Source organism: Argiope bruennichi, chromosome 11 (assembly GCF_947563725.1).
Source record: "Argiope bruennichi chromosome 11, qqArgBrue1.1, whole genome shotgun sequence".
NCBI lineage: Eukaryota > Metazoa > Arthropoda > Arachnida > Araneae > Araneidae > Argiope > Argiope bruennichi.
In genome coordinates, this window is record NC_079161.1 from 24,650,053 (window position 1) to 24,676,519 (window position 26,467).

Below are 26,467 nucleotides of genomic sequence, written 5' to 3' on the forward strand. Positions count from 1 at the left end.
TGCAAATATTAATATTATTAATAATAGTTATTAATAATTAATATAATTATATAATAATAATAATTAATTATTGTGAATTAGTTTAATTACTGATTGCATTATGTGTGTGGGTGTAACTATAAATGCAATAATGATGGCAGAAGTAACAAATAGCTGATTTTCAATTTTTTTTAAATTGAAATTATTTAGTTAAAATGCATGGGTATTTCATACAAAAAATTTTGCATACATTTTTTTGGAACTTAGTATGAAACCATGCAAAATCAATAAAAATGGTAAAAATTCTAAAATAGGTAAAAACATACTTTTGCATGCTTTCTAGAAAACTACCCGTTTTCTTAAGCTTCAAAATATAGCCTGCAGAGCATCTGAAATTCTTAAAAACTAAAGTAACACTCCAAACAATTTAGAATTCCATCGGCTTGTTTATTCTTTCAACATAACAGCATATCTTACAAACATTGCCAGATTCCAGAAGGTTTACAATGGATCATCAGCTATTATACAAAAAATAAATGAAATAATAATAACAAAATATGTTTATCAAAGAAAAAAATCGTTTGCTTTCACTTTTTAATAATATTTGAACAAAATAAAAATAGTAGCAGTTATAAAATTCCTGAAAAGGAATCGTCTGCTTAATTTAATAGATTTAGATTATGATATTTACCGACCACATACGTTAATGTGTAAAAAACGTAACAAAACTTACAAATGCCAATGTCGATATTCGTCCTATCTAAATCCGATTTTCGTACTGTACTTCTTTCTGAATTTATCTGCATTAAGCGATGATATTTTTCTTATTGTAGGACAAAAGTCTAATTATTTATATTTTCTTAATTGTAGGATCAAAATCAAATTATTAATCTTTTCTTAATTGTAGAGCAAAAAAACTAATTATTAATCTTTTCTTAATTATAGAGCGACAAAGATATTTAAAACGTTTTATTCTTTTATATTCATTGATGAATTATAAAAATATATCTTCAACTACATGTTAAAAGTCATAGCAATTATTATGTTATAATGGCGGTTTAATTATATTATAATATAACAATATGTATCAGTCCTTCCCATTTTTCACTCGTTTGGTTTTCAGATTTTTTTCCCTTTGTGATAATAGGGTTAAGGCATGACATTACTTAAGAGCATTCATTGAAGAACATCGGTGAATTCTGTCATCAAGTTCCATTCTTAAATTCTTGAAGACAAGTTACATTTTATAGAATATGGGGTTGATGATTTCTATAGTTTTCTCAAAGTATAAAACAAATGAGTGTCTGTTGCCCTTGAACCATCTTAGAAGGCATTTTCTTGGTAGGAATAACGTGGGTGCTGCAGGTGACTTTGATGAACAGTATCTTCTTCTTTATAATAAATTCTTAGTTAATGTATGTATGCAATGTATCTTATAACTGTAAACGAGCAGTTATTCTATATATGTGTATATAAATTTATTTCGTGTGTTTCAGAAATGGATCTAGCGATTTGGAAAAAAGTTTATCTGTATACAGTGGCTCAAAAAATTGAGAGTACACCTTAATTTAACTTGATAAATTCGACTTTCAATATGAATAACACATTACCGGGAAGTGCAAACATGATTTTATTTTTACACATAACAAATGGTTTCATTTAGAGTAAAAATAAAGAAAAATCAACAAAAAATTTCTAAATTGAAAATTTTCAGAAGCATTTTAAATAAACATACGCAGCATATTGCCTCAAAAAATGGAGAATACACCAATGAAGTTTTTGCAATATCACACATAGAAATAAAGTGACACTTTTAAATGGCATGTCTTTTGGCTCTTAAAATGGTCTCTAAACGTCATGGTAGGTATTTGAAGATATTTTACCCCATTTTCTTGCGCCACTTGTTTTAAATGGGTTTTGTTTCTAATTTTGTGTTTTTGAATCCCTTTTTCGGGTATGGCCCACGAATATTCAATGGCATTGATGTCGGGGTACTGTGGTGGTGTGTGTAACTGCTGTTTGCAATGAAAAAGACACCATATTTTGACGTTACGTGTATTCTATTTAGGGTCGTTGTCTTACTGGAAAATGAAATTTCCATCTAAACTCAAATTTTTAGCACTTTCCTTTAGATTGCTGCGAAGTATATCCAAGTAAACCGTATCATTTATAATGCCATCTATAAATATTAAATTTCCTACCCTGGATGAAGCCATGTAACCTCAAATCATCACGGAGTCACCGCCATGTTTAACTGTAGGACGTAAATTTTTTGGATACAAAGCAGTATGAGGCTTTCTCCATACAGTAAGATGATTGTCACTTCCAAGCATGTTGAGGTTTCTTTCATTACTAAATATAGATTTCTTCCAAAGGTTATTGGTCTTCAATGGATGAGTTTTTACAAACTTCAAATGCTTTTTCTGAATTTGCAAGCTGGTGAACGGTTTCTCTCTAACAACGCTACTTTTATATCCAGCTTATTTAATGGCATTTAGCACAGTTTCAGCACTTACACTTCTGCCTATGATTTGAAAAGTTTCTGCAACAAGTTGGATGAACCATATGGTAGCAGCAATCTAAAGGAAAGTGTTAAAAATTTGGGTTTAAATGGAAATTCCATTTTCCAGCAGGACAACGACCCCAAACAGAATGCACGTAACGTCAAAATGTGATGTCTTTTTCATCGTAAACAACATCGTAAACATCGTAACACACCACCACAGTACCCTGACATCAATGCCATTGAATATTCGTGGGGGATACTTGAAAAAGTGGTTCAAAAATACAAAATTAGAAACAAAACCCATTTAAAACAAATGGTGCAAGAAGAATGGGGTAAAATATCTTCAGATACCACCAAAAATGGGTCGAATCGGTACCATGACGTTTAGAGACCATTATAAGAGCCAAAAGACATGCAATTTAATAGTGACACTTTGTTTCTATGTGTGATATTGCAAAAATTTCATTGGTGTATTCTCAATTTTTTGAGGCAATATGCTGCGTATGTTTATTTAAAATGCTTCTGAAAATTTTCAATTTAGAAATTTTTTGTTGAATTTTCTTTATTTTTACTCTAAATTAAACCATTTGTTATGTGTAAAAATAAAAACAAGTTTGCACTTCCCGTTAATGTGTTATTTATATTGAAAGTCGCTTTTATCAAATAAACGTAAGGTGTACTCTCAATTTTTTGAGCCACTGTACATGCCTTTTCTGATAAAAGACGATTTTACATACATACGTACGCGTGCAAAATCATTTTTTATATATATAAGTAACTGTTCAGAGGCTTTTTCTATCAGCTATCATTCTGACAATATCATATAGCGTCATCTCGTAAATTTATGTGGTATTTGCATTGTTGACATAGGATGATGACCTATTAGTACCTCAAAATTTCATGAGATGGCGCTGTTGGATGTGAGAGAAGATAAGATTGAAAAATATTCATATGTAATCAGTATGATTCGCATCTAAATATATTCCTCGAAAAAAAAAACACAATTTTGCAAAAAAAAAAAAAAAAAAAAAATGTTAAGCGATAATTATTTAAAGCGACGTTATAGCGACGTTCTCGAGACAAGAAAATGCTCAAAACTTAAATAAGCTCATTTCAAATTATTATCTTTCCAGTCTTCATGTGTACTTGTGTACTTCACTTCTTATTATATTCAAAATTTTTAAATCAATTGTAATTTTAATAATTTTAATCGATTAATTTTATTGCACGTGTGAAATTACTATTTTACCTTAAAAATTAAAACTGTAAAATTAAAATTCTGAATATCGCATATTTAACATGATTTGCAGGATGGTTATAATTAAAGTTGCACTTTGAAATGGCCATAAAATGAAAACTACTTGACCAAATTTTATCAAACTTGGTAATAGGTCATGGAAATTTCTTTTCCATCAAACAAAACTGTTCAAAAACTCACCACCAGGGGAGGGAAATGGCGTTCTATGCAATATTGTTAAACAAAATAAGACTTGTAGACATCGGTTTAAAATGTGTTTAATCGTTTCTGAAACGAAACTGTTTGTGAGGCAGAGGCGGCGTTAGTAGGGGACGGGGCAATGTGGAAAATTACCAATCCGCTTGCCCCAACCCCCTTCGGCGAGAGATTGAGATTTTCATCTGCAAAATTTTTCACCACCTCAAAATGGTTGTGGAAAAGCACATATTCTCGAATATGAAAATTTAAAAAACATCTTAAAGTTAATATGTTGTAAAAAATCAAAATATCCAAATAACTGTTAAAGCGGTTCGACTATGTTTGGTAAAATAATCGATAGGGTGGCAGGTCAATAAGATGACGCATTTTACGAACTATATTTGATCCGTTTTTGATTGTAATGTCGTTCATTAAGCTTCAAATTTGCATTACTTTTGGCAATATATCCGACAGGGTGAATAAGTTATCTCATTCTGCCGACTATTTCTGGGTGGCCGACTATGAACTGAATAGGATCGAAGTTCGCTAATTTTCAGACATCCTATATAAAAGTCTTTCATTCGGCTTATAATTTGCTTTACTTTTGGGAGAATAACCGGCAACGTGTCAAATGAGTAAGAAGTCACATTTTTGCCGATTAATCTTTGTCTTTCGGCTAAGGTGTTATCATAAGCTATGAGAAAAAATTATTTTTATCGAACATTTCGATTAATTTCAAGTGGAATTATTAGAGAAAAATACTTTTATATTTTACAAGAATAGGGCGATAGAGTTGTTTTCCCTAATTCGGAATTCAATGAATCATTTTATGAGATTTTTAGAATATGAAATGAATCATTTTATTCATCTAATTGTTACTTCTTCAGTGATGAATTGGTAAATTTATTTTATTTACTTCACTGTGAGAATTCTCTAACTAAAATCTAGTTTATGGTTAAACTAAATTTAATAAAACACTCTTTTCTCTCGATACTCTTGTGCTTTATGCATGTTAAGAAGAATTAAGTTGCTGTAGCCAGGTTATGTGAATTCATTATAAATAACTGGAATAAGTAAATTGTATTACAGTAAATGATTTTATAGTACAATATTTTTTATACAATCTAATTTTCTGGCTGCAATTATTGTATTAAAGAAATATTACCGACTGAAAATAACGACAAAAAATAAATATATATGTTATGGTTATAAATATATATATAATGTTTTTAGCTACGCTAAGAGCTTATCCAAGTATGTACTAAATTTGTTAAATAAATTACTACCTAAATTCTTTAGATTCTGCATTCAGTATTATAACTATGTAATCGGGCAAAGTATTTTTTTTAAATTTCTTTTTCATTTTTTTTTCTTTTAAGTACTTTTTGAAGTAAAATCTATAAAATTTCTGGTACTTCTAAATTTTTAATGGACTTTAGATAAAGATGTCTTGATAAAATGATAATGTCTTGATTAAAATATTTATTCATAGAATATTCATATATGATATATTAATACCTTAACATATGGATTTACTTAACTGCCTACCATCTTATTAAGAATAATTATTATTGTATTAATTCCTAAAATAATATAAAGTCATTTGAGGCACTGATGAATTTTCAAGTGATTTTTGCATTTTAAATTACTTAATACTTTCACTTAATTGTAGATTAAAAATTTAGTAATTCGATGCCCGAGCCAGACTCGTCATTGTATACGAAGGGATAAAGGAAAACCAATACTTGCAATTGAGGGGATAAAAATAATTTTTTGGAGGAATATTATCTTCCAATAGTTTCGAGGGAAACAAGTACTTAACCACAAGAACACGTGCTTAAAAATGAAGATAGAGGAATTCATATTCTAGATCTAAATGTTTTTAGTAAAACGCTTTGTTTTGTTAAGTCTGTGGTGGTAACATTATAAGCCAGCTAACAACTTCCGGAGAAGAGTGTATACTTTTGTCTAGTGGCTTTGTTACTCGGCTATGAACCCTAACGTTGCGAGTTCGAACCTCAACCTGCACATTGGTGACCCTGGTTCTGAACAACCGCATCCTTCGTTCTGCTGTCGTGGCTCCATCTACCGGCAGCAACTCACACACGCTCGCCGTCGCCCGCGATAACACTTGGCGCGATTACAACGTTCGTCGCTCGCCATAACGCCTGGCGCGATAATCACGTTCGTCGCTCGCCATCACTGGCGCGATAAACTCTACCGACTCACTGGTGGGAGAGTATTGTAATGGTAACATTATAAGCCAGCTAACAACTTCCGGAGAAGAGTGTACACTTTTGTCTAGTGGCTTTGTTACTCGGCTATGAACCCTAACGTTGCGAGTTCGAACCTCAACCTGCACAAGTCTAATAGCTTTTTAGCATATACATAATACATGGGAAACCTAATGCTTAAGCCGCTCATTTTTAACACTTTCATTTTTCAATCTTACGTAAAATAATTAAGTTAGTACATATCTTTACAAAATATCTTCCCGAACCTTCTTAAGAAACAACATCAATGTACCTTTTCAGCATTCTATATTGTTCGTGTCAGAACTATAATAAATTTTTGTTGTAAGCACTCGCTTATTCGCCTCCGTTTCGAAATATATCTGAATTCCTGCTCGTTTTTGCAATTCTTATAAAAATTATTTTAAGTAGAAGACTATACAAAAGAAAAAAAATACCGGTTTTGGGCAAAAAACTGAATATTCCTTTTTATTTATCATGCTGGATTTCTAAAAAATTTCTTTTATAAAACTTTTTGAATATAATTTCTACATTCATTTTAGATAGCTTCCATGATGAGAACATGTATTTATTCAATCAACAGTAACACAGCATTCTGCCGCAGCCTGTGTTTCTATCTATATACTACAATCTAGAATGAAATAAAATTGTATTTTTTCCTAAAATTAGATCTTCGTGCAAGTAAATCTCAAGAATCTCATAAAAAAATAGATTCAAATATTGACAGTTTTTTAATGGTCAATATTTAAAAAAATAAAAACACTGAGAGCTTTTTTTTTTTTTTTTTTTTTTTTGCAAATATAATTGTAAATTTTTAACAATGAAACTATCTCAATAAAAAATAGAAGTTAAAAAATACTTCATTTCCTTTAATTAAATGTAAAAACGAATTATTATGAGTTATTTTGAAACCAAATAAGGGAAGTCGTGACTGTTCCCCCGTCGGCAAGTCTCTACCACCGCCTCTGTTGTGGGGTTATGTAAAACCACCATTTCTTGCAATTGGCTTACGGCAGGAAGAAGTAAATGATTTATGCAGATGCTCTGTTCACGATATTTGGTTTTCCAAATAAAAGTGAGTCATTTTGTCAAAGTTCTTATTGTTACGAATTGACAATGTCTCTAACCATGCAAGACCATGCTTTTCTCGTCAAATGTTATTATGAACGCAATAGCATTGATTGACGTGCTTTGCAAAGCTCTCATTCAGTAAGAGGAATATGCCGAGGGATATACTCTTCATGAGAATGCAGTAATGCGATTGAACTTGCTTTCAGAAAATGATAAATGCCACATTAAACATGTTTTGTTACACATTTCAGAAACGAATAAGCACATTTTAAAATACTGTCTTCATATCCTATTTTGTTTAACAATATTGCATACAGCGTCATTTCCCCACCTGGTGGTGAGTTTTTGAACTCTTTTTTGGTGGAAAAGAAATTTCTATGACATTCTTTAAAATGTTACCACTTTTGATAACATTTGGTCCAGTAGTTTTCCTTTCATGAGCATTTCAAAGCGGAGCTTTAATTATAACTACCCGGTATTTTGTTTTTAAATGAATATACTTTGTCATATTATTCTCACTAGAGCTTGATAATGGAATTTTAAAGCATTAAATAAGTTCATTATGTTTAATATTGAATAGAGAATCCTTTCAGCAAATCAAAAGCTTTATTTTAGACTAAATGGATTGCGTTAATTAAAGACAATAAAAAAACAAACTAGAAGTTTCACAAACTTTCAGATTTATTCTTACATTTTGTTCTGTGGATTCGAGAAGGTATGTAGACATTCAAAATGTATGCATAAAGAGAAAATTCTACCAAAGCACTTCGAAAAAATTGAAATTATTGACATTGAAAATTTTTACATAAAAATTCTATATCGTATGTCAAAAAAAAATGTAACATGACATCAGACTTAAGTACTAAGCATGGTTTTATGCATTTCTCTTGGTTAAAACAAATAATGATTGGCTTGGTATTAAAGAGTATCAAGAAATTCTTTTACAAAAATGAAAAGTAAAATAATTATATGCATTTTTTTAATTATAATTAAAAAAATATTTAAGCAAGCATTTCAAACAATCCTGTACGGTTGTGAATATTTTACTGATGAAATTTTTAATTTCAGTTATTTTAGGCATCCTAAGACAGTTATTAAATGTCGTCCAAAAAATAACGATTTATTTCATTTTTTATTTATGAAAAACTTCTTCATTGTGTGTTTCCATTCGGTCGCTTCATTTAAACAGAAAGAGAAAGAAAGAAAAAATTGCGAAGCATTTTTAAGTAAAAAAGAAAGCTAAAATTTTTGTTAATTCTAATTAATTCTTGGATAATTAACTTTTTGATAACACAAGAGTTTATTTTTATTTTGCATTTGAGAGATTTTCATTGGTCGTAAGTAATATAAGGCTGTAAAATATAAATATTGTTTTTATAACAAGTTAAGATTTTCTTTAATTTATGGCATGTATTTACTTAGGCTATTACATGAGGAAACTAACTTATCTGTTGCTGAATTTCAGTTCGGTTCGAATCAGTTTGTATACATACATTCTCGAAGCAAAGCAGTTACATTTAACTGACAGACACTTTAATGAATAATTGGATTAATATTTTAAGATTTATAACGTTTCCTGTCAGCTTTAATTATCACTGTAATTTTCATTTACTCCCTAATAAGGATTCGTACTAAATAGATTTCTTATGTCCTGAACGTAGTCTTCAGGACTTCCGATTTTATTCATGCCAAAAAATTGAAATGCTGATCTGAAATATCTTTTTGCTCTGTTCAGCCAACTGTTTTCCCTGCCATCAACTTCTGATGACAGCAGGTGCAGGTGTTGCTTTATATCCCCTTCATTTCCCATAGTAGTTAGATTATTTAATTTCTTTTGGATCATTTCCTGTGGCGATAGCAATGATTCTTCGAGTGCAGTTATATATTTCTTTCCTGAAATGGTCCGGGAAATTAAATCAGCCAGCAATAAAGAGCAATTGATATCTGGCAAATGATTCAGATGGTTGCTTTGTAATTCCTGATTTCCGAGCAATAGACGTGTATCTGAACGATCACCGTGATCTTTTGAATCACCACACATTCTGATAAGGTGTACTTTTTGTTTCATGGCATCGTTTCCTGGATTATTTTCTTCCGCAGATGAAACTGATTTATTTGCTGCACTGCATTCGGAAATCATTTCAGTGGTCTCCTTTTCTATTTCACGCGTTCTGACGTCTGTATTTTGGAATTTACTTTCAGAGTCATAGTCTTCTAATTTCATTAAATCTTCCGTTGCACCGTTCTGAATGCCGATATTATTGTTCTTATTTTCCAGAACTAATTTTTTACTGAAAAATATTCGATGCACAGAAAACATTGCATTTGACAGAATATATGTCTTTAGCAAATTAGAAATATAATTGACCGGGGATGACAAACCAATAGAGGCGCCGTTAGTCATATAACTTCCATCGGTCTTTAATAGACTTGCATGGCTTTGATTACTTTTCTCTCTGTCTTCTTCAAACGCTGTGACAGAGTATCCAGCATTCTTTTTGATTTTCTTCTCTGTGTTTCCTATTACGCTAAACAAGTCGACATCTCTCAGCACATAGCTGCCATACCCTGATAATTCTAAATCGATTTCGTCTTTAAAAATCCCTATTTCGGCGAAAGAACTTTTGCTTGTAGAGTTTCGTAGCTTAAATTCCCACAAGGCATACGGGCTGAGCATCAAATCACCCGATTTGATTTTGTCAAACACATTGTTTTTCCTAACAGGTTCGCCCACAGAATTCTTTTCGTAGGAATATAAGATGGTTTGGCTGTCGCTGGTAATCAAGTAAACCTCGTCGGCATATCTGTAGTGGGAATTACCCAGGTGTGTCGCTCTGATATCAAAATATGTCAAGGCTTCAGAGAGTCGAGGTTGCAACGTTTCGTTTCGAGACTTGAAGATAAGCTCAATGACACTGAATTTAATCGCGTCTTTGTCGGGTGCAGAGCTCCTTACGTCCGCCTTCAGGACAACCTCCTGTCCTGACAAGAGCTTAGATATTTCGTCTTTGTAGTTCTCATTCTTCCACACGAAGAAAGGATCGGTGGACTTCCAGCGACTGCTGAATTCACCATTTTGTATGTACTTGTCGGTATTTTTAACAGATATTTTATATAAATCTATTTTCTGTTTCATAATTTCTATTTGGTTAGCAGCGTTAGTCACCAAATCTTCGATATTTTTGTCTAGTTTCAGGTGTGATGGCAACACAAATTTTCCCAGGTAGTATTCCGCAAATGGAAATACCCATTGTTTGAATGCGTCGAGAGCTCTTTTGTATTCCATTAAGACGAGATTAGACCTTATTGTTTCTTCCATGCGATTTGTAGCATTAATCAGTAGAGGATCAGTAATATGGATGTTGCTTGCTGCAACCGAACTGATGTCTGCGATATAACTCGCCAGTTTCTGTTGTTCTTGATAATTCTGTATGCGGTCGTAAATATTTATAAGACTTGTCATTACCTCCTCCAGTTTTTCTATGCAGCGTGCTAAATTTTCCTTTACCTCGAACCCATCTGTAGCCTTCTGAATTTGCAGCTTTATGTCTTTCAACGTACTTTGTACTTGCCACTTAGTCACATCCAGACTGACTTGGGATTTGTTACTGAGTTTTCCCGCTGTATCGTAAAGACTAGTCTCCAAATTATGAAGCATTGGGATAAACGTATTGTATATGTTTTCTTCATATGCCTTCAGTTGTTGAAGTTTGTTTTCAGCCTGCGTTATAGCGCTATTCAGAGTATCCATTTTTGATTGGTCGCCTTTGTATCTTTTGTAAACATCCAAAATCTGCGGACCCAATTTGACAATTTGGCTGAATTTTTCTACTATGGCAAGAGCTTTTGAATTCTTTTCTTTGGGATCGTCTTTCTCTGATATGAGGTCATCTTCTTTTTTCTTCAATACCTGCTTCAATTCCATTTCGATCGCGCTCAATTCTTTCACATTGAAGTTTTCGTCCCGAACATTCGCCAACTTGACTTTAATTTTTTGCAAACTAACGGTTATATCTTCCAATTTTTCGGGACTGTTTTTTACATTTTGCAAAATTTCTTGGATTAAGTTATCAAGGTACACAATTTTTTGAATTTTAACTGTTTTGACTTGATTAGCCAAAGATTTGAGATCCGGCATGATGTTTGGCGCGAAAAGCAGTCTCGGGCTAGCGTTATTTAAAATTAAGGAATCAGCCACTGAGGTTGTTGTTTCTATAACGGATCCAACAGCTGTTCCAATCGGACCTAAGAAACTCACCACTTGGCCAAAGATTTGCAGACCACTGAACAATCCTCCGAGAGCCAATGTGCTTTCCAGTTCTTTTCTTTTCTGAATTAAAGTTTCTTTTTCTTCTTCAGCTTTTTCTTGAAGTTTCATTATCTCTTTTAATAATAAATCGACTTTGTTGTCAATTTCTTTTCCGATATTGCCAATTTCAGGAGTAATCTGCTTTTGAATAAAAGCTTTAGCCTCATCTATATTTTTGTCAACACTGGTTTTGTAATTTTCTTTATACTTATTGATTATGTTTGCCTTGTTGCTTTGGTTCTGCAACTCTTTCAGGACTTCTATGTCCTTTTTCACCAAGTCCAGGTATCCACCGATATTGACTACCAAATTGGTCTCGGGCTCCTCCCTCAAGTTGCACATTCTGCCTAGAGTGGTCGTGTACAAATAATTTAGAACCTTCTTATGTTCGCGAGAATCCTCTCCCTCTTTCGGGTTTTTTCCGTATTCACTTGTCCGGTTCAACAACGACTCGTAAAAGGGAGCGAAATCCACATCGTCGTGCAATTTCGGAAACTGTTCTTCCAATCCTGTCAGTTCACCGACGAGTCCTAATGTCTGGTAAAAGTCGGTGACGTTTCTGTTGTTGTTTAAATGATAAAGGAACTGGAGAAGTTCAGCTTTAATAAGGTTATTAGCTAAATTTTCTCTTATGAAAATTTTATATTCATTTAAAATGCTGTCCATTCCATCCACAGCAGCTCCCGATTCAGGCTCCTGCCTTCCCACGTCATTATCGCCGTCCACACCGTTTTTCCCTGATTGACCTAAGTAGCTGTTATTCGGGATGTACTCTTTCGGCACCCACCAAAGATAGTCTTTCCTTCCTTGCAATCGCAGGATTTGAATAGGCCTTTGAACATAAACGCGCGCAATCAGATCGTCTCCAGTTTTTCCACTTTTTCCTCCGGAACCCCCTTTTCCAATTGCTCCTTCTTCTCCGTAATCCATCTGCTCTTTTATCTTCGAAGCACTGCCGAATTCGATCAATGTGATGCTGCCTGGTTTACCCCCCTTTCCGCCTTTTCCTCCACTTCCACCGTCTCCACCTTTCTCCCCAGTTTTTCCGAAAAACTTGTAAGCTTCGTGGAAAAAAATATCAAAAGGATGAAATCCAGACATCCTTTCTCTAGCTAAATGAAAGGAATCGCTAGCATCGTACTTTACATAATATGTTTTTTCCCACTTGAAACCGTCGACTGTCACTCCGTATGATAAAACTTCCTCAAGATTACCAGACTGATTCGGTGGGTAAGCACTAGGTCCAGAGTCACCGAAATCCCCATTTCCTCCCCTTTGCCCTGGACCACCGATCCCGCCATTAACAGAAATTGTTAAGTTTGCACCATTTACGAATGTCGAACCTATTCCGAAGACTGTACCACCGGGCTTGCCTGGAAGTCCTGGCTTACCGTGCTCTCCGTTTTTTTTTCTCCATGTTCCATCCGGAGCCGCGGGCTTCACGTGAGGAGGGCCTTCAGCACCCTTCAGGTCTAACCTTCTGTTACCTATCACTTCCCACTTCTGAGATATCAAATTGAGTGGATAGGATATATCGCGATCAATGAAAACTGTATTAAGAGCAAAAATATTTAACATTTTCAGCTTTCCTGCCTTTAATTGATCTAAGTAATTTCCGCAATTATTATTGGCACCTAGCCTATCTGTTCCATAATCCATGATTTCTAGCAAACTGACGTAATTTCCTTTCACAAATATATTCTCATCTTTGCACCATATATCCTGACGGTAGTTTAAAGTAAAATTCAGAGCATTATTTAATTCTTTCAGTTGCATTTCTGTCGGTCTTATTCTTTTAATGTCATTGTATTCGTCTAATCCGTAGTGGGATATCTTTTCCATAAAGATCCCAAAAGAATCGGAACTGATCGCTATTCCTTGCGTCCTTCCTTGTTTGCCCCAATCCTCTAGATCAACCACATTATAATTAGACCTATTCTTCTGCATTTCGTATTCTGAGAATTTAGCGATGAAACTTTCTAAAAACTTATTCCATTTTTCTTTATCAGGGTCTGCGTGTTCATTGCCTGATTCAGCTTCAGCTGAAAAATTGACTGAAGAAATTGTTTCCTTGCTGTCGTCAAGTGCATCGGTTGGCACTTCTTTAGTAATTGACGGATTTAAGCCTCCATCAGGGCTCGAAGATTGAAATGGATCCATTATTATAGAACATTTGTTCATCCTCGTGCTCCTCCACCCACCTCGGAGCCCTACCAGGGGAGGCAGTTGCCGGCTCTGGCTTCCGCCAGCCTCAGCACTTGCCTCAGAGGTGGCACCAGGATATAGTGATACAGCTTCGAGGTGAGGATCCGTCGGTTCACCCGAGGCACCTCTAACTGCAGCACTAGCCCTCCAGCTGCAAACCCTGTTTTTAACAGAGATTGCCACCAGCCGGTTGACAGAGGGCGGGCTCACCCCTGCCACTCGTCTACAGAGAAGCGTGGGCCAAAGGGAACGCCAGGGAACCCCAGGACACCATTTTCCTCCTTACGAGACGCCATACACGGCAAACGTATGGGCTGGTAAAGCCAGCATCGATAATAAGAAATTGAAGTAATTGCACTGCAAATTAAAATATAGCTTTGATTTATTCAGAAAAATGTTAGCACATTTAAAATTCGACTGAAAAGTAATTTAGAATAGAATTTATCCCTAAGAAAATTTTCATTTTTTAAAGAAAATGGAACAAAGAGAAATGATTTGGATACTTAGTACTTACAATTTAATATTGCAACAAAAATATGAACGGATTTTTTTTCTATTCAGAACTATGTTAAAATGCATATGAAATTAATTTAAAACAAGCAAATCAATGTACATTTAAGCTAAAAGAGTTAATTCGAGAGTATATCGATTGAGCATTCAGAGAAGTACACTAAATTAAGCTTAAGAAATCATAATTATATTGAAAAATAAAAAAATTAAAATAAAGATCACTGGAGTACCTCGGGAGCGTGAATCCCGTACTCGTCTGAAGAAGACGAGCCCCTGAGGGGAAAACTCTTTGCATGATTTTGTACGCAACTGTGATCATCTTTGTTTATGTCATTATAATCAATGAAGCTTTAAAAAAGATGATATGCATAGGTAACATTTAGCACCAGGGTAATGTAAACTACATCAACTGTAGGTCTGTAAATATTCCCTTCTTTCCTTTCCGCATAGAAAAAGAATTGATTGCTTTATTTGTTGGGAGATTATAGGAGAGTTCTACTGTTTTCTTTTCTGATGATTGATTTGTCTCTTGTTGATCTCGTTTCAAAAGTCCATTTCTTGTTTACCGCACGATTTCCGCTCCAATGTCAAAGAGCTGCGTCCTTCATTTGAGTATGATTACCTGAAAAATGCATAACAAAAGCACATTTGTAAATCAACAGAAGTAATAATTAATTTAAAGTATTAAATTTCAGATATATATAGAACTAAAAAAACGAAAAATGTTGAAAAAAATATACTTTAAAAGGCGGTTTTTAATTTATTGAAATTGTTGGAACTTTTTTACAAAAATAAAATTAGTATATCTAAAAATTAACTTTTCTATGATTAAAAAAAGTTACCTATGCATTTTACAGATGAAAAATGTTTCAATTAATTTTTAATTAAATATCTAATTAATGTCTAGAATCATTAATTAGCTGCCTAATTAATATCGTATTATTCATCACACAATTTACAGATAGTAATTAGATTATGAACATTATCATGTTAAAATGTTGCTGAGGCTTGCTTGGATACGCATTCTTGAAATTATGAATGCGTTTGAACTATTAATATACTCATTTATTTACTTTGATTTCTTTCATAACGGTAAAAATGCTATTTTATAACCATTTTTTACTTTCTTGACAATATAAAATTCTGCATTTCTATACAGTCACGTGTTCATGAAGTCAATTAACAGTGTTACAGATTTTCAAAAGAGATTGTCCTTTAATCGATTGTTTTTAGTTGAGTTTTAATGCCATATGAAAGAGCGCTATCTGGTGGTTAATTGGACAGAGGACAGCTTTTCAAATATACATAAAGCAGATAACATTTTTTGATAAGCTGATAGTATATTATTTTGATTTTTTGATAAAGCAGATAATATATTTTATTATAATAAAATATACTCTTATTGTAATTCAAAAGTATATTATTTTTTATCAAATTAAAATTTAAGAAATTTTTTTAAATAACATTTCGAAGAATTAATTCAAATAATATATTTTAAGCTGAATTAAATTTTTTTAAATTGTTGCATTTTTTACACGCCTTAATATGTGCCTAATCACTAGTCTCTTGATTTCAAGAATTGTTTTTATTCTATTTAGAATACTTCTTTTGTTATTTGTTATTTTAAAATAAGTTTCTCAATAATTTTAAAATTCGAAACTACTTTCAAAATTGTCCTCGAACATTTCAACATTTTAGAAATAAAATATATATATTTAATTGGAAACAATTGCCAAACAACAGAAAGGACGGTATGTGAAGCTGGTAAAATCCTAGATGGGCTCACCTCTTGGCGACTTATTTAAAATCTCGCCAAGTTGACTACTGATTGAATATTTGTTATTATTATTATTTTTCAATTAAAAAACGATACTTTAAGGCCAGAAATAATAGTAAATGAAATAAAATAAATATAATAAATAAATAATAATGAAATAAAATAATAAATAAATAATAATTAAAATAAATTAATAAAATAAAATAAAATAAATATAATAAATAAATAAATAATAAAAAAATAATAAATAAATAATAAAAATAAAATTAATTAATTAAATAAAATAAATATAATAAAATAAAAATAAATAAAAAAAATTGTCTAGGTTGCCACATTGGCGACGTTATCGCCACTCGTTTGGCGAGAATTCAAAAAGACGCTAAGTGGTGGGCTGTGCTAGGATCCACCCGTGAAGCTTAATTCTAAAAAATGTGTTCAAATAAATGCAATTAAATTTGGTCGATGCTTTATTTCAATCGATTTACGCAGAGTCAACAAAACGTAAATAAGATCAAGATTTCACCACCAGCTGCCAGATGGCGCTACACACACAATAGGTATGAATGAGTTCAATTAACTGCAGAAATCACGACATCCATTTCAGATTTTATTTTGGCATCATTTGTAATTTTTTAATTTGTTGTCGAATTTTGGCTACCTTTGCCTGGACAAATGTCCTTTACAATCAATTTCTATCACCACGCTTCAGTTCATAATCATGTTCTATATCTCAAGAGATTTTATCTCCGTGTTTTGAAGGGCGAATCTGGATAATGTCTGATTTCATAATGCATGACGAAAGTGAAACTAGATTCCAGTTTTGAAACCTATTTGAAAAGCAGCTGGAATTTTGTGAAAACAAATATGAAATGAAATGTTACATGCGTAGTTATTTTTGTACTGCGATCGACTTTCTCGCGAATTGAATCGTATTTTCTCTAAAATAAGATAGGAAAGAATAGGAGAAAGAAAGCATACCTCAGATCTGGAAGCTTTGTTCCGTTGGAAGACGATTTTCCCTTCGATTTGTGATTTCAGTTGTCGATATTTTTCAACTAGGATTAATAATTCATTGCATCCTTGTAGTGTGGCTGGGCAAAGATAATTGTTGCTTATTCCCATATTTCTGTTCAGAATAAATGCATTTCCTTACAAATAAACTCTTTTTTTTTTTATTGGATTGGTGCGTGATGACCTACGCAGAACTTTCACCATACTGTTTTGTTGGCTTTTGTCCAGCTACTGGACTTGTACTACTTCTTAAGGAGAGTCCGCTTCAGCCAGAAGCTATGTCCTGTAGTGGCGGAAATTTGATGGAATGTAGCCTTGGTCTTGATGAATGCTAGGGACTTTATGTGGTCCTTGGTTGTTGTTGGTGGTAGTTGTTCTGGCGCTGCTGTATGTAGCAGAGCAGTCCGCTGGTGGTGAGGCAGCTACTGGACTTCAGCACGTTTCCGATTTTAAGACTTATTGTTTCTAATCGAGCCTGTGGGCTTGAAGATCCGTGATCTTAATGAAGAATCTTGTCCTTGAGCATCTGCAATGAAAACAGAATGCTTTGACAAGACATGAAAATGAATGTTTATATGAATATAAAATTAACCCTTAAAAATTTATGCTACGCTGTGTTTGCTCGAAATGTTTTTATTATTTGACAAAAATTTTTTAATCTAACTTATCTGCGCAATAACTTATGGAAAAATAATTGCAATTATCAGAAGGTTGTTTACTGTTCTTTGTTTAATCGCTAAATAATCATCTTCAGAAATAAAAACAGAAAGGATGCATTCAGATTTAGTCCCAAATTTTATTCGCAGCTCGCATTTTCACCCTCAAGCGTACTCGCAAAAAAAGAAACGAAAATCCGTTAGACTTCCGCTCTCGCCTGAATTGCTGGCGCATGCTCAAAGGTAAGCACGTGTATGGCTTTGTCACAAGGAGTAACTTTCGTTAACCAGAAGTTGATTTAGAGAAGTATAATGTAAAACTTGTAATAATGTAAACTTGACAGAAACGAAGTCAATGAAATAAAAAGTGTTATTGTAACATACGTAGAAAATTCTTTTCCATTTAAAAGATAAACAAAGAGCATGGGAAATCTGGAATAGTTCAATTGTAATTTTCCTGGGGTGGGAGTGGAATGAGAAGAACATGTTGTTCAGAAGTGTACTTTGTAAAATTTAATGAAACTTGTTATTAGTGTAAGTTAAATGCTACTAAATTAGACGAAGGGGACATTGTGAACCATTTGTTCTCTGCACTATGAAGTTATTATGATTTTTTTTTACTATTTTTGAAGCATTTTCGCCTGAAAAGTTAACATTGGATTTTAGGAAATATTTCGTGGTATAGTGTCGTCTTGAGTACCCTGGGTTACAATAGTTCGGCACACAATCAGAATTATAAGTAGGCCCTTTTTTAGTTTAGTTTTTTCCGCATTATCAATCATTTGGTAAGTTCAAAGCATACCATTTAAACATATCTAATTCCTATACCACTTTAATTAAGATCCCATTTTCTTACAATATAGCATTTTATCCTCATCATACATATAAAACAACGAAGAGTTGTTCACCAATATTGTAAGGTAGAAATTACAATTATTAAATATCCATTAAATAAAAAAATTTAGTAGTAAAATAATTTGGGATATAAACGAATTCTGTGTTTACTTTTACTTCTGATGTTAGATAATCCTGGTAATACTTCTGATGTTAGATAATCCTGATAATACTTCTGATGTTAGATAATCCTGAAATTTCAGCAAAAAAATTCGGCTTCTATGCTTTTTCTGTGACTTCCATATCAGTTGTCATAATAAAATGTTGCTATATAAAATAAATTTTATCAAAACTGACTTTCGTTGTTAAAAAAAAATGTATTTTCATCATATGCATGATCGCGAATTATCATAGCTTTTTCAAGTATTGTTATTATCATTCTGATAAAATAAGCTCAGTGCAAACAGATATTCTTAATGACGCAGAACTTTGAAACTTTATCAGTAAAACTTACTTTATGCGATGAAGCCAAAAATCTTCAACCTTTCTAGATTCAGAATCCATTTTCCGGTGTTTGCTTATTTGCTTTTGATCCTGTACCATCCTTTTAGATACCATTTTCCCACTTTCAGGGGTTTCCGAGGTCTTGGGTGCAAAATCGAACTTGAAAAGTTCTGAAAAAAAAATTCCTATTTACAGAATGATGATAAATATATTTCAGAGTTATGATAAATATATATTTCAAAATTTTCATATTTTTTCTTATTATAAACCAACTATTCTTAGTTGCTTTTTTTAGTTAAAAAAAAATTATTGAAGCATTCTTTAAAAAAATCAACGAATAACAATGATTTTCGGAATTTTGGACACCATGTGATTTGATGATAGCAAAATTTCATATTTTTTCCCTTTTTTTTTATTTTTTACCCCATTTTATTCTCTCTTTATTAATTTAAAGGTCTCTTTCAAGCTTTTTTATTTAAGGGAACTCAATAAAGTCTAGAGCTATACTGAATTTTAATTTAAATTTCGTTCCAGAAGACGAATGGGTTCTTTAAACAACAGCTAAGAAAAACATACGACTTGTGGTGAAAGCTTATAAGCCAGTTAACAACTACGCTACACGAGCGATTGCTTTTGTATTGGGGTCATGTTACTGGGCTGCGAACCACAAGGTACCAGTTTTATTCTCACTCATATCAATCCCCTACATTGGACGATGAGCCTTCAACCTTCGTACAGCTGTTGTGGCGCCATCTACCCACAGAAAACCAAAGTCGTCAGATTCACTTGACGCAGTAACCCAATGTCATCCGGCTCACTTGACGCAGTAACCCAATGTCGTCAGGCTCACTTGACGCAGCATCAGCAACCTCTCACCCACACACGCTCGCCATAATGCTTGGCGCTACTCAAATGGGTACAGGTGCATTAGAATCAACAACTAATACATCACCACTCAACAGCCATATCGTTCGTCTCACCTCTGACTCACTGGAGGGAGAGTTTGTGGTGAAAGCTTATAAGCCAGTTAACAACTACGTTGCCTGAGAATTGCTTTTGTATTGTGGTCATGTTACTGGGCTGCGAACCGCAAGGTCCCAGGTTCTATCCCCGCTCATTCGAATTCGCCATAGACACAACGACCTCTATACAGTTTTATCGTAAATTCTTAAATTGCTTTCTTTAAAAGAATCTTTTGCTTTCTTTCCACTGCTGTAAGAATCGGTAAAACGGTTTTTTTTATTTATTTAAATTATATTCCTATTTAATTATATTCTTATTTAATTATTTTCTTATTTAAATTATGAATGAAATGAATAGTTGCTACTTAAAAGCTTTGAAAGTTTTGTTCAATTTATAGAAATTTAATTTTAAGCTCATAAACTGTTCGAGTAAAAATCCGAAATTCTTGAAAAGAACTTCTTTTATATAAAGATTTTTGAAAAATGAAATTTCGATAGAGAGAGACGCTAGTGTAATTAATGAGAAAATGATCTTTTTAAACGCTGACATTTTACCTTTTGTATTAAAATTATACATTTTTGAATTAGGGGAATCTAACTGGAACATTTACCCAATAAATCTGATCACATGGGATCCTGCTAATAAGAGCATAAACCGGTGCATAATGCAGATATAAATTCAAAATAATTAATATTACTGAAATGTTATCATTCAGTAAAACAGTGTGTGGGGTAAAATGTAGGCTGGAAAATATTTCAGAGGATCGTTTTTTTTTTTTTTTTAACTTAGCCTTTTTCTTTTCTTAAACGGAATTTTCTTTTTTATTTACACGAAGATAATTACGTTATTGAAACATTGATTGTTTGTACTTTTACCATAAATTTTCAGTATGAATTATTGTTGTTTTTGTTTCTTATGGCACTTGCCATGGATAAGCCCGCTGTTACGAAGACAGCGATTTAAGCCGGTGGGGGAGCGTCTCTTGCTTTTTTAGTAGCGCCAACTAGGGCCAAGATTACGACTTAGCTACTCACGCATCACTCATTCGCTTGAAAAACCCTTTTTTACAGGAGGGCACATTCACACATCTCACAGATAGAACAATCATGCCCAAACCGGGACTCGAATCCAGGAAGCCCAGATCACGGGGAAGACGCGCTACCTTTAAGCCTGGACGCCGGCAGTATGAATTATTAATTAACAAGAAAAGACGTCATCATCATATTATGTTAAACTGAGATCAATCTTGCATTTTTTATAATGGGATAAAGACCAACGGGTTTGAACCTTTCGAGCAAATTAGATTATCAATATACATGTGGCGAATTGGTATGAGCGAGGATAGAACCTGGGACCTTGGGTTCGCAGTCCAGTAGCATGACCACGATACAAAAGCAATTGCTCGTGCAGCGTAGCTGTTTTCTGGCTTATAAGCTATTCACTACAGACTCTCCCTCCAGTGACTTGGAGGTGAGACGAACGATATTCCTGTTGAGTGGAGACGTATAGCTATTGATTCTAATGCGTCTGTACCCATTTGAGAAGCGCCAAGCGTTTTGGCGAGCGTGTGTGGTTGCTGATGATGTTGCTGCGTCAAGTGAGTCTGGCGACTTTGGGTTGCTGCGCCACAACAGCTGTACAAAGGTTGAAGGATCATCGTCCGAGGTCACCAATGTGACGATTGGAGTGAGCGAAGATAGAACCTGGGACCTTGTGGTTCACAGTCCAGTAACATGACCACGATACAAAATCAATTGCTCGTGCAGCGTACCTGTTTTCTGGCTTATAAGCTATTCACTACAGACTCTCCCTCCAGTGACTTGGAGGTGAGACGAACGATATTCCTGTTGAGTGGAGACGTATAGCTATTGATTCTAATGCGTCTGTACCCATTTGAGAAGCGCCAAGCGTTTTGGCGAGCGTGTGTGGTTGCTGATGATGTTGCTGCGTCAAGTGAGTCTGACGACTTTGGGTTGCTGCGCCACAACAGCTGTACAAAGGTTGAAGGATCATCGTCCGAGGTCACCAATGTGACGATTGGAGTGAGCGAAGATAGAACCTGGGACCATGTGGTTCACAGTCCAGTAACATGACCACGATACAAAATCAATTGCTCGTGCAGCGTACCTGTTAACTGGCTTATAAGCTTTCACTACATACATTTAGAAACAAAAAATATTAACTATTTCACTCCTGAGACTAAAGATGTGACGAGTGTCAATATCTTTGGACTTGAGAGTCTGTGGCTGCACAACATTTTTACCACTACATTTGATGTACAACTTTCTTGCTACTATTTGTAACAAAATCGTAACTCTTATAAATTAAGTTTAATACATGCCACTATTTTTAATCATTTATGTTGTCATTTCTTGTCTGAACGGCAAGCAGCTACATACAAATCTTTTTTTTTTTTTTTTGGATAATCTATTCTAATAATATTTAGTTGTATTACACTTAATAGGGTGGATCCTAGCACAGCCCGCCTCTTGGCGTCTTTTTGGATTCTCGCCACACGAGTGGCGATAATGTCGCCAATGTGGCAACCTAGACGGATTTTTTTAAATGTATTTTAATTAATTTATTTTATTTTTTTATTATATTTATTTTTATTTATTTATTTTTTTATTATTATTTATTTATTATTTTATTTTATTAATAAATCAACCTAGACGGACTTTTTTTTATTTTAATTTATTTTTTATTATATTTATTTTATTTTTTTATTTTTATTTATTTATTACTTTATTTTATTATTATTTATTTATTTATTTATTATATTTATTTTTTATAATGTTTATTATTATTTCTGGCCTTCAAGTATCGTTTTTTAATTGAAAAATAATAATAATAACAAATATTCCATTAGTAGTCAACTTGGCGAGATTTCAAATAAGTCGCCAAGAGGTGGACCCATCTAGGATTTTACCCACTTAATAATACACAGAGAGAAGGAGAATATATAATATGCAATTCATCCACTGTAAAATTTCAAATTTGTTCTTTAAGTAGCCAAAAGTAAGTATTTACCTTACATATGAACTTTAAAAATCATTTCCGGCAGGATAGAATTTTTTTAAAAAAATAATTTGATGGAATTTCATACAGAAGAGAAAATGTAATTTAATTTGAAGTATCGTAATAATGCATCTGAATTTCACTAGTACAAAACAATCAGGGATGATTTTTTATATATAAATAAAAAGGGAGAAAACAGATGAAAAAAAGTGATTTTAGATAACAATTTATTAAGGGATATTATTCCAAGAATGAAATTCGACCGAGAAAAGTCAATATAATAAATGCAGTTGCCTTGTTGACATCCTTATTATGACGTCATTCCACCGCGTAATAGTTCAAGTCACTGATAACAACAGAGATGGCGCTACTGTCTATGTGAATTGCCATGTTAAAAACGTTGCCCTTAGTGTCTGAGAGTGTTCTCCTTCTCTGGATAATGTACTGCAGTCATACTGCGAAATATTTATACTAGAGCTTTGGTCCTTAAAAACAAATGATATTCGATTTCCAACAGAATTCTTGGATTTAGAAATAAAATATTGGTTTGTCTACGCTTTGATACCTACGACAAAAGAAAGGATTAAAATTTATTTGATTCTCAACCATATAGCGCAATTTTTCATTCAAAATCAATAAAACATACATTCTTTATCACCTCGACAGAGTATCACCTGTTTTAATAAAACACTTAATAAAAACAAATTGAAAGTTTAAAAGAACTACTTTTTGAAAAGGCCTTCTTTGGAATACTATTCTTAATTATTTCAACCTCGATTTTTCATTTCTACTATTTTCCTTCTTTTTTATCATTAGCAAATCTATCAAGATATTCTATTTGCCTCAAATAATTATTTCTGCGTCCTTTTAGTTCACGTGCACAGAGCAATGGTTTGTGTCATCGTATCTACGCAGAATTTCGTATATTTTTCTCTGTCATAATTTAGGATTGTTTATTTTCTTGCAGCTTTGTTTTCAAAGGAATCGTGATTTTTATTCAACGCAAATTCGTTGACCTGAAGCAAAATAAAAAGTACCATCTATTTGAATATCATTGAAATATATCACACCTGACGGGCAGCATTCCATGATATTCTTTCTGTAAAAATTCTTCTCGCTCTTGCTTTTGTTTCATTAAATTTCATCCCTTCACCAAATTTTTGAAATGATTTTTGTGATTGCTAAAGGAACGCGCAATCAAGAAAGAAGTTTGATGTCTTTTGGGAAGAAAATGAAATATTTAAAAATAATAAAGGAATAACTATCGATATTTAGGTTTTTTCCTAAAAATATGAATGGCAACATACACGATACCAAAGTAAATAAGACCATTATGTCGTTCTAAGTAAGATAATTTTTAATTTATTTAATTGTGCAGTAAAGAAAATCCATAATAAATATAGGAAATCTACCTCACCAAGTTAAGAGATTTGGACCTGAATTTGATGTAGATCCAAAGTTTTGGCAAAAATATCACTTGCCAATTATCCGCTTACCTCATAATATAATTTGTCATGTTATATAGACAAATGGACAGAAACCGAGTGAAACACAGTCAAAAATTCAATTATTTATTTATTTTTTCGTACTCCAAGGTGATTTAACTCAAAATTCTTCAAATACTACCTACAAATTTTTTTGATGCACTCTTTTCATGATTACTTGTTTATGACGCTAAAATATGTTTATAATATTATTTGCAAAAAATGATCAACCACGCAAGTGAAGACTAAAAGTGGAGAAAACATTAAAATGTGCTAAGCTATACAGCTGTTAACTAATATAAACGGCTCTATTAAATTAAATGCCAACTTACCTTTTGGAAAAACTGTTTCATCTCGGATGGAATTGAACAAAAAATTCCGGAGAATAATTCAGAAACGTGAAATATAACACACGAAAACCGAAAAAACAAACAACAAAGATACTCGCACCAATAGATTCAAGGCATCTCATCGAATATGCACGATATTTCAACTTAGCAACCCGGATTTCTCGAGTTAAATAGCTGAACATTTCCCCATTATCAGCTGTTGAGAGATATCGAAATGATTAAGTTTCTTTTTTTCTTTTCTTGTGAATTTGATTTTTTTTTTATCTCTAAGGTAAAAGAAAAGGTGGAAAACCGATTATCACAGGGATTGCTCTGAACTCTCTTCAATTATTTGAAAAAATATGATGCATTTTTCCATTACCTTTTAATCAGAATGCATTGAGAGGTCATTATAAACATGAATATATTGCATATGGAGACAAATTTCGACGTCTCATATCTGCCTCAGATCAAACATGACTTCCTGGAATTATTTATGCAGGTGTCTCGGTCTGTCTTTCCGTATGTTATAAATACGTGAGTAAAAACTGGAACAACCGGTTGGAAAATTTTCTTTTAGATACAACGAATTTTGTGCCAAGCATCGAGCAGTATTTTGAAATTTTTCGTCGTTATCATTTAGGGCCAAGTCTTGATACAAATTCCTAAGTTTAGCGAAAAGATTACTTACCGAATTTCATCTAATTTGCGTTAATTAATTAAGTTCGAATATGCTCAGGTAGATAGTCATTGTATGGATGTATTTGGTATAAAATTATGAAACAGAACCGTATTTAAGCTCATAAAACTTTATATACAATTTCGTCAATTTAACTCTTTGCGTTTTTCAACTGTTGTGTTTATATAAAACGTAAAGGTCACCATGGTCTTTAAGCAAAATATTATTCTTAAAATATTACTGTTTAAAAATAAATTTTGCACCGTTCCAAAATTAATTTTTTAATTATGTAATTTAAAAGGCGGGTAAATTTTCTTGAATTTTAGTGATTTTTTAAAAATATTTTTTTTTCTCAAATTACCAATAACAAACTACCTTGAAATTCAAACTATTTTCATGGTTTCATCTAATATTTGAACACGTGTTTTTTATTGTTGAAAGTTAAAAAAGAATGTTTCTGCTCACTATCTGTATAATAATCTGTAAGACGAATCAAAAAGTAAATTTACGATATCATGAAAGTTAGGAGACAAATGAGCAGAATATTTACATTTTCAATAGCATTATGACGTCATGGGACTGATCTCATTCTAAAGATCCATGTTCATATTAATGTGGATGTTTTAGGAAATATGGTTTGGCCCGTAAAGCACCAACTTATTTTTGGACACGTGCATGCGCATATTCATCTTCATGCTTAAGAAAGAGGTGAAGTTTTAAAGGATATGTGATCCCATAAATAGATGAATTCCATAAAGAAAAAAGAGGAAAGAAAATTAATTTTTTACACATCTAGTCATATTATGATTGATAGAAAAATATGGTACCCCAGTCTTTGTCACCTAGAGGATTAACCTTCACGAATATAAAAGGGTAATTTGTGTGAGCTGATTAACTTTTTCTGTGGACAGTAAAGAGGGCGAACGAAATACTCTTGCTTTTTGT

The 26,467-nt window shown here is 32.9% G+C and overlaps 1 protein-coding gene across 1 annotated transcript; it reads right to left on the minus strand.

The window, feature by feature from the left end:
- Positions 1–7,906: 7,906 nt before the first annotated feature.
- On the minus strand, positions 7,907–24,982 carry LOC129956469 (uncharacterized). Its single transcript, XM_056068372.1, has 4 exons — positions 24,847–24,982; positions 19,060–19,219; positions 17,023–17,581; positions 7,907–14,889 (listed from the first exon to the last, which is right to left on the minus strand). The coding sequence occupies exon 4, from the start codon at positions 13,731–13,733 to the stop codon at positions 8,859–8,861; it is 4,875 nt and encodes a 1,624-aa protein (XP_055924347.1). The 5' UTR covers positions 13,734–14,889; positions 17,023–17,581; positions 19,060–19,219; positions 24,847–24,982; the 3' UTR covers positions 7,907–8,858.
- Positions 24,983–26,467: the final 1,485 nt, after the last annotated feature.

What these genes read in the sequence shown, in the direction of transcription:
- LOC129956469 (XM_056068372.1), bottom strand. Translation starts at nt 13,733, where the DNA reads ATGAACAAATGTTCTATAATAATGGATCCATTTCAATCTTCGAGCCCT.